Raw genomic sequence first — 9,723 nt, forward strand, 5'->3', positions numbered from 1 at the left:
TAGAGATCTTAAGGAAAAAATCAAAAGTCCTTAAGTTTTGGAAAATGATCTTATTTTACAGAATATAAAGAATTAAGTACAAAGCCAGTTTCCCTTCTTAGACACTACAAAATTTTGAATTTCTAATGCACAAATCTTTAAAATTAAACTAAGTCACAAGATTGAAATTAGAGTATAAAACTCCTATGTTAACAATGAGAATTATATAAAAGCAATTTCTAAGAAAAAACGATTTAAAATTAATGAGTTTGAAAAAGTAGAGCCAATTTCAGATTAATTGTACTAATACAGGCTAAGTGGACTATGAACCATAAAAAAATTATTTCTATTGCCTCTACAATATATACTACATGTTGTTTTAGAAGATTTAAATTTGCATTTTGACTTTTTAAGATTAAAATGCTTTGCATTCTCTGAGCATATATTGTCTTTATACTGGAAGAGCCGCCCTGGTGGCACAGTAGTTAAAGTGCTCGGCTGTTGCTAACAGAAAGGTCAGTGGTTTGAACCCACCAGACACTCTGTGGGAGACACATGTGGCAGTCTGCTGACGTGGCAGTTCTACTCTGTCCTATAGGGTTGTTATGAGTTGGAATCAACTCAATAGCAATGGGTTTGGTTTTGGTTTATACTGGAAGAAACCTAAAGACAAGATGGATAAAGACCACCCTAGATAAAGATTTGTAGTTATCAAAAATTACCTCTAAACTGAAACATCTTCCTTTTAACTTATTATTTGGTTTTCAAAATCACGTTTCCTGTAAGTATTAATTCTTCTAAGTTAAACTAAAAACCTTAAGCATACTTTTGTTTATATGGGCCTTATATATGGGGGGGGGGGGCACAGGGACACAACTTACGGTCCCAAATAAATGAATTCTAACTTTATTTATAATTCTTAGAAAAAATGTTAGATGATTTCAAAAATAGAGGAAAAAAGTATACTGCTTGGGTCACAGGTTTTAAAGAGGTTTAAGCTCTTTAAAGTATTTTAAAAAGGTTTCATTATTAAATAATGCAAACAAGTAACACCTGAAACTATTCCACAAAAAGAACAGGACAAATCTTTCAGGGATATAAACCTGAAAACTCAAGAAGTCTTTTCTGAAATTAAGCCTAGTACTAATATTGAACAGCTAGGAAGTCAGGTCTTTATCAACTTTGATGTTACCATTTGACATGATTTATAATCATGTTTTCTTAGGTTTTACAACTTAGAAGTACTTTAAGGGTTGAGTTTAAACTTTATATGCAACAAAGAAACTAAGACTCAGAGATTTAAAAGTTACAATTCTCTGGGGCGCAGTGGTTAAGAGCTCAGCTGCTAACCAAATGGTTGGTAGTTTGAATCCACAGCTGCTCTTTGGAAATCCTATGGGGCAGTTCTGCTCTGTCCTACAGGGTTGTTATGAGTTGGAATCGACCTGATGGCACTGGGTTTGGTTTTTTGGTTTTCTGGGGCAGAGATGAGATTTAGGGCCCAGGTCACCTGACATCTAATTTAGTGCTATTATCTTTACCAGTAACCAGATGCCATCGAGTTGATCCTAACTCATGGAGGGCCTATGTTTGTCAGAATAGAACTGTGCTCCATAGGGCTTTCAATGACTGATTTTTCAGAAGTAGATTGTCAGGACTTTCTTCAGAAGCACCTCTGTACAGACTCAAACTTCCAGATTTTCAGTGATCTGCTGAGTATGTTAACTGTTTGCACCACTCAGGGACTTAGTTGCCTTAAAATCCATTTATATTTGCAAACAATAAAGACGCACTGTATTAATATTTGAAAATATACTATATAAAAATGATTTAAAAAAGTATAACTAGTACAACATATGTCAGCAAATTATGTCCATTTTAAACTTAGTCACCATAGTTTTTCAGGGGATCTCAGTGCCAAAGACCCTTAGACCAATGTTTTATGAATTTGTTTACACTCTTTCAAGCAGAGTAATCAAACTTTAGCATGAACTACTATAACAGCATGGATCTTAACCACTGTTTAGTACTGTACATAATATTTAATTAGCTTTATGATTTCTCAATTCAGGAATTACCCTTTCATTTAACATTACCTATAGTGGCTTCTGGAGGCTATTACTAGTACTATTAAACTCATAGTACTACTGTTAGTACTCTACATGCTTCTGCAATAAGGATTAAGAGAACCATTTAAGTGTCTGTGCCTTCTGTGACAGTTAACAGATATTTAGTTAAAGTCCTAAAGCTAGAAGTATTAAGATAGGAAAATTAAAAAAAAAAAAAGCCCGTATTTGGATTTTAATGTATGATGTTCTTTATTTACAACTTTATTGGCAAAAAGGAAGAGGGACAAGTTGAAAACACTTTAAAACAGGTTATCACAGCTGATCCTGTCAGATCAAAGAAGTTCCGTTTCAAATGTCCATCTAATTGTCCGAAGATATACAACACTGAATCTGCATATGCAATTTCCTTTATGAAGTACAGTGTTCGTATTTTAGGCAGTCTTTTTAATATATAAATACAAAGGAAATAAAATCACTCATTAAAACTGCATTAAATGAAGGATATTTTATATTTAAATTTATGTTGTTCCTGGTAATACATGCCCAATGAAAACCAAAAGCTGGAAAAGCAGTTACACTTCCTATTTGAGTGGACAGTTACAACAATCAACCATTTTCTGAAACGACCATTATATTTCAATTTATCATGAACTACTCTGAACTTACTATGAGATGTAGTCAAAGTCAGAAGAGAAGACGTAGGGAGAACATTCCTTTTTTGGAGAGGGTAAGCCCTCCAGAATCAGCATGGTAAATAAACATATCCTGTTGAAGAACTCTAGGTGGAAAAAAATTAACGTAGTCAGTTTCAACTCATGCTGAGCTGACTTAATTTTTTCATTAACTTATTTGGTGTCATTCTCCTAAATCAAGTGTGTTTAATTCTTCTTCTAGTTCATCCAAATCTTCCCCAGTGAAAAGATTTTCGTCAACAGGAACAGCATCGATGGCTCCATTTTCCTGTTCCTCCCCTTCGTTGTCCTCTTCCAAATCACTTCTTTCTCCATTTTCAGCCCTGCCTCCGGAAGCTTCACTTAATTTGTTTTCTAAAAATAAAAACAGAAATAGAAATTAGTAGGGCCTAGAAACAGAAAACACTATTCCACTGGTCAACCGACAGTCACAGATTATTATACCTCCTTTTTTCCTTTTCCACTGAAACTTTCCCTGGGATTACTCCAGCAAGAATTAATCTTTTTCTGAGCTTGTGTGTACCAATTATTTATACCTACTATAAAATACTTTATTATAGCCATTTGACTGCTTAATGGTTTATACATTTCTTAAGGGCAAGATCTATCTTACACAATGTTGTGTTGCCTACATAACCTAGCCATGTCAACTTCCACATTATTATTTTGTTGGAGTAAATGACTACGTAACAACTACAAAAAAAGGTCTACAGTATAAGCAGCTACTCGGCTTTTGTTTTTACAAACAGTAGTTAAGTCACACTAGTTGTAATACTGTAAATGGGTGTAAATCCAGAAACATTTCATTATACTGTCGAATTGAGAAAAAAGAACTTAGGGTTATGTAGCTACTTTTCCTTACAGGACATAAATGACTGAGAAAACAGAAACACTGCCTTTTCTTGTTCAAGAACCTCAATGTTTACACAAAGATAATTTTTAATAGTCAAATTCAGATTTTAGTTATTTCAAACATCTGAGCCCTAATTCTAAAAGGAGCAAAAGCATTCTGCAGACTGGCATTAAGACAACAGTCTGATAACATTCTCAGACCTCAGGAAGGCCAGCTAGTTTCTAATGTTAGGACTTGTGTTCTTTTATTGTAAAAATAAGGTTTAGCTTTTTCTCTCAACTTTTGCCTTGATTAGTAGTCTCTCTAACCTTTCTTCCATAGCAACGGCGCCAAACGCTTCTCTTCAAACCTCTCACTCAAGGCAAAGTTGAACAAAATTTATATCAACAATCCTCATCTATAAATACATCTATCCAGCCTTCCCTGACTCTCACACTTAACTGAAATCATCATACATATTTCTATATTTTGCACCTATAACCAATCCCCCATCATCTTAATGTCTCCTCCATCAGATCCTTTTTCTCTGGCTTACAAACATATTTAGGCCTTTCCCATGACCATGCCTCCCTTCTCAAAGTTCTTAACAGTGAGTGGACTGTACTCATTTTTCTCCCCATTCCTCGTATCACTGCAGTCCCCATGAAAACTGGCACCATATTCCTACAACTCCTTGCCCAACTCCAACTAATTAGCTATTTGTAATTTTTATCCTACCTGATTTTTCTGTGTTCCTTATTCTTCCAATGTAGATGACTTTTAAACCCTTTTCTCCTGAGAATATCTATACAGTGTCCTAGACAATGCCATTTTGATGTCACAAAAATCTCAAACTCTTGAGGTCCAAGCTGAACTCAACTACACCTCCACACTCATTTTTGTTTCCTAGTTTTAGTTAAGGACTTTGAACTATGTATTTATGCTACCACTCTGATAACTACAGACATCTAAGTTTATGAAGCCTGGTCTAGCCTCCCTTTGGAGCTCTGGTGGTGCAGTGGTTAACAGACTGGCTGCTAACCAAAAGCTTGGCTTTGGATCCACCAGCTGCTCCTTGGAAACCCTGTGGGGCGGTTTTATTCTGTTGGAACTGCCTCAATGGCAATAGGTTTTGCCTTTTTCTTTTTTAGTTTACCCTCCCTTTAAACAGCTTCCCAATTTTCAGAATAAGGCAAAATTTAGCATACTTACCATCTTTTTCTGAAGTATATGTGCTGAATCTTTCAAGACTGGCTACAGTAATACCCGTCTCATCTACATCTCTCGGAATGTACAGGCTTAAATCTATGTCATTTATGCTCACAGAATCATCAACCTTTAACATACAGAAAAGAAAGTTGTTACAAATAAGAGAGATTTCATCAATTACTTGCTTTTTATCCGATATTTATCTTAATGAAACAAATTATTACTAATATCAAGTGAAAATAAATGATCAGCTATTGATAAAACTTATTTCTTTTTCTAAACTTCTTGAGCCTGGATGATCCTTAGTGGTCTGGGGTGCAGGCTTCAAACCTGTAGCTGTCTAGTGACAGAGTGGTCCAATTCTACCTTTTAGGCAACTAGTGCCCTGCTTTTGGAGCCCTGGTGGCACAGCAGTTAAGAGCTACGGCTGCTAACCAAAAGGCCGGTAGTTCAAATCCACCAGCCGCTTCTTAGAAACCCTATGGGGCAGTTCTACTGTCCTATAGGGTCGCTATGAGTCGGAATTGACTTGATGGCAATGGTGTTTTTTTTTTTTTAATTTACAAAATTTATTTCTTTTCCTAAACTTCTTGAAAAGAATAGCAATGTCATATTTGAAGTTTCTTCCTTTGATAACATGTTTTTACATATAGATTATGTATGACATTCTTCTCTTTCAACTCAAAGACAGGAATTTTATGATAACCACACAAAAAATTAACAGGGAACTATTTGCTATTACTAAGTTTGCCTAGGATAAATGATTCTGCTGCTGTCCCATGCTTCCTACTCTGTACCTTTCAGTTAGGGCCCGTCTCATGATTGATTTTCTAGTATAAAATATTAATCTCCTCTTAAGGGAGTATAAAAGCAATACTTTTTAAAGCTAACACATGTAGCACTTAAGTTCTTTATATTTATTAACTTACTTAATTCTCACAAGCACCCTATGATGTAGTGACTATCATTATGTCCATTTTATAGACAAGAGTGGTGGCCTGGAGCATAAGTAATTTCCTGCGGCTGGAGTCAGGACTTGAACTGAAGCAGTCTGGGCCTCTTAACCATGCCACTCTTTTGTCTCTTAATTAACATGAGGAGATAAGGTGCCAAAGCTTCCTCTTACCTCATCACCACCTGTTCCCTGGGTGTAACGCGTATCATCTGCTTCCTCATCATCATCATCAACCAGTTCAGGACGAAATTCAAACACCTCACGACCGCTGATCTATTTAGGGCCAGAAATATATCAACTCAGTACAAAATACAAACATTTCTTGGTCACTGATTTTAGATATACACATGATTAAAATGAAGGACAGAATTTTGCATGACATGGAAATTACAAAATGAAAGAATTCATCTGGGTGAGTATGGGACATACCACTAGTGCTTTCCCTGCTTTGAAGTCTGCTTTCCTTCTTTCCATATCTTGCTCAAGTTTATCAATCTTTTCTTGTCTTTTCCTTTTTTTCCATGCAAGAAAAGATTCTAGAGTGATTTTGGTAACATTTGGACCTAGGGCAGAACGCTGCAAAGATAAAGTGTTAATTTTCCCCCCAAAAGTCACCTATAATAGTGTTTAATAATAGTTTTCTCTTAATGCAATTATTTAAGTCCTTGCATGTGACTTCTAAAGACGTTCAACCGATTTATTTTTAGTTTAGATAGCAATAAACAAAATGAGTATCCAGAGATACAAACATTTCTAAGCATAATAAAGTATATTATTTTGAGGTACAATGCTTTCCAAAATTAAAAGTCAGTCAAAATGGGTCTTGAAAAATTATTTTAAAATGAGCTAACTGCTGAAAACAATGAACATAAAAAGCATCATGCCAATATCCAAGTTTCATTTGTGTTCCTCATGAGTTGAGAAACAAAACTCAACAAAAAACACTACCTGCTACTCAAGATCATCAATTAGGTAATAAGTACATAGAAAAAGAAATACTTGCTAAGGATCTGCCAGGTGTTTTGTGCTTTATACATATGTGCCATCACACTGATTTCTCACAACCATTAAACAGAGGAAAAATTTAAGAAATCTACTAAAATTTAACAGGTAGTAAGAGGTAGAACTAGGATACAAAGAATACTTTATTTACCTGACTCTAAAGTTTACATTTTCTATTATGTTTCCTCCTACGTGAGGTATCAAACAATGTCAATTTAAGAACAAATGTATATTAGAGAGGAACCTCAGAAGGCAGTGAGTTTATTTATGTCAATTTAAGAACAAATATATATTAGCTAGGAACCTTAGAGGGCAGTGAGTTTATGTTAATTGGGGAGGAACAAATCAGAAAAAAGAGGGTGAGAATGACTGAACAACTCGAAGAGTATAATCAATGTCACTGAAATGTACATGTAGAAACTTGAACTGCTGTATGTTTTTGCTGTATAGATTCTCAACAACAAAATAAAATAAATTATTAAAAACACAGCCTAAATCTAGTATTTCCAACAGTCTTGTATCTGCTAACTCACAGATAAAACCTTTGTGCTGAGCAAGATATATACAGCTGAAGATCCTCTTTGATCAGACTCCTTCCCCTCTATCAACAAAGTGAGTCCAGGGATCATAATAAATCATATAACTGAAAAACTGGAGTGGTCTCCTTCCATAAATATGTTAATGATTAGTAAAATGGCAAAACAAAAAAAACAGACTTTAGAGAAAAGATCTAACTCTACAAATTCAATCAGTCTGATAAATGGTTAAGCATTTTTAATGAATCGATTTACTGGTAAATGAATTTTAAGACAACAATTTGATAAGCCATTAGCTAGTATTTCAAAAACTGTTTCATAATTCTAAAATTAATGCCACAATTGGCTAACATTATGGCTGGGTTTATATATTAGGCCTGTAAGAATAATTAAAGAAAAAACAAGGCTATTTTGAGAAAAGGTCACAATATTTTTTCTCCTTCCATAACAACATGGTATTGCCCCCAAGTGGTAATTACTAAAATTTCACAAAAATATTGCTTTTCATTTTTTATGGTAGGAAAAAGATACTCATTACCTCTCTTTCAATGAGATCTTCTAATGAAATTTCATCTTCTTTTTCTTCCTTCTTTTTATCTTTTTTCAACACAAATCCAGGAGGAAGTGCATGACGATACATGCACATATCACCCCCTCCAGGGCACACCCAAAACCAGCCGTACTTGTTGTTTTCAATAGCTTCAAGGAAATGCTTGCATACCTACAGAGAGAATATTATTCACAAGTACTGGCTCAGTGTAGTCCGTTTTCAAGGCAAATGCTTAAGTATATGGAACAAGTACATTCTTATTCACACACTTAGCCTAACAATGTATGTACAGAGTACCCTTATGTGCAGAAATGTACATAAAATTAATCTTAAAATACCTAATGGCAAATTCCCTTTAGAGAGAATCTATGTTTCCGATATTTTAGATACTGTTCTAAATTCTGAATTATACAAAAATGACTTTTCAGTTTAGCCTTAGTAAATGTAATCCCAAAGTCTGATTTTTAAGTAAGAGAAAATATAAATACAGACATAAAAAATAAAATCGATAATTTTGTGTTTTTTCTAAAAACTAATCATATGCAGTAATAATACATACCCTATTTGAATCTCCTGACATTATACCTGATTTTTTACATCTAAGTTGCAAGGGAGCAAGGTACAAAAGGGACATAAAAAGTATTAGTCTTTCAAAACATGAATGAATGCCAGAAGCAACTGTATATGAAGGCCTCCGGTATAAGCTTTGTAGATACGGAAAAATTAATAAAAAATCCCCCCGCCCTCAAAAAAAATACACTGGAGGTAAGTGAAACTACTATTTAGAATTTTTCTAGCACAATATGAATTTTTCACTGTAACTGCTACAGATAAATACACGGACATGAATGCTGGGTCCTGAGAAACAAGGTATCAATTTTTAAAAGTACATTTGCTGGAATACTAGAGCCACTGTATACAAAAAATTCATTTTGAAGTTCAAATGTAAGAATATTTTTACCCTTGTGATTTAGTCTTCCCTATCACTAAAACACATAAAGTATTGAGTGGGTTAGTTTCACAGGTCTTCCTCTATGAATCCATTCTGCATGAAAAATTGAGAAGTCTTATCTGAATATGTGATTGTGTTCATCCATATTTGAGAAAGTAAGATCACCTGAGAAAACGGCATTTAAAGGACTCCAGTCACGTGGTTTTCCAACACTATTTTTAAAAAAGAATTTAATTGCACTGTAACTTGCACTTGTACATCTTCCAAAAATAAAGTTCATTGTACCTTATCTTTATTGTTCTAATAATTTAAAGAATAATCCAGTAGAAAATAGCAGCAAATACCTTGCTACATAATTCTCCCTAATAATAGCAACTCAATTCAAGAAAAGGACATACTATTTGAGTTTTTGGTTTTTTCTTTTCCGCCTCACCGTGCTTCTTGTTCACTACTTCTTCCAGTTTTTTTTCATCCCAATTATCCATGGTATCTAAATAAAGAGATATGAACATTAAATACTTTAATTTTATCTATGGTTCCCAATACACATTGCACATCTCCTTCAACAGACAGGAATGATGTAAGACTCATGACCTAACACATTTTTCTTTAAAACACCAAAACCCACTGCCATCGAGTCGATTTTGACTCATAGCGACCCTACAGAACAGAACAGAACAGAACAGAACAGAACTGCCCCAAAGGGTTTCCAAGGCTGTAAATCTTTATGGAAGCAGACTGCCACATCTTCCTCCAATGCAGCAGCTAGTGGGTTCAAAGTGCTGACTTTTCAGTTAGCAGCTGAGTGCTTTAACCACTGCGCCACCAGGGCTCCTTTAAAACACCAAAACCAAAAAACTAAACCAAACCCGTTGCCATGGAGTCAATTCTGACACACAGTGACTCTACAGGACAGAGCAGAACTGCCCCATAGGGTTTCCAAGGAG

The 9,723-nt window shown here is 34.8% G+C and overlaps 1 protein-coding gene across 1 annotated transcript in view; it reads right to left on the reverse strand.

Moving 5' to 3' along the window:
* Positions 1-2,272: 2,272 nt before the first annotated feature.
* Positions 2,273-9,723, reverse strand: part of ZC3H15 (zinc finger CCCH-type containing 15) — a 34,197-nt gene continuing 26,746 nt past the window's right edge. The window contains exons 5-10 of the mRNA XM_004385600.2: positions 9,175-9,266; positions 7,813-7,995; positions 6,166-6,312; positions 5,908-6,009; positions 4,785-4,908; positions 2,273-3,094 (exon numbers count right to left, since the gene is read on the reverse strand). Of these exons, the coding sequence (XP_004385657.1) occupies positions 2,904-3,094; positions 4,785-4,908; positions 5,908-6,009; positions 6,166-6,312; positions 7,813-7,995; positions 9,175-9,266 (839 nt within the window). The 3' untranslated portion in view covers positions 2,273-2,903. The remainder of the gene's footprint in view (positions 3,095-4,784; positions 4,909-5,907; positions 6,010-6,165; positions 6,313-7,812; positions 7,996-9,174; positions 9,267-9,723) is intronic.

The sequence above is a fragment of the Trichechus manatus genome, unplaced genomic scaffold, assembly GCF_000243295.1.
Source record: "Trichechus manatus latirostris isolate Lorelei unplaced genomic scaffold, TriManLat1.0 scaffold00142, whole genome shotgun sequence".
Lineage (NCBI taxonomy): Eukaryota > Metazoa > Chordata > Mammalia > Sirenia > Trichechidae > Trichechus > Trichechus manatus.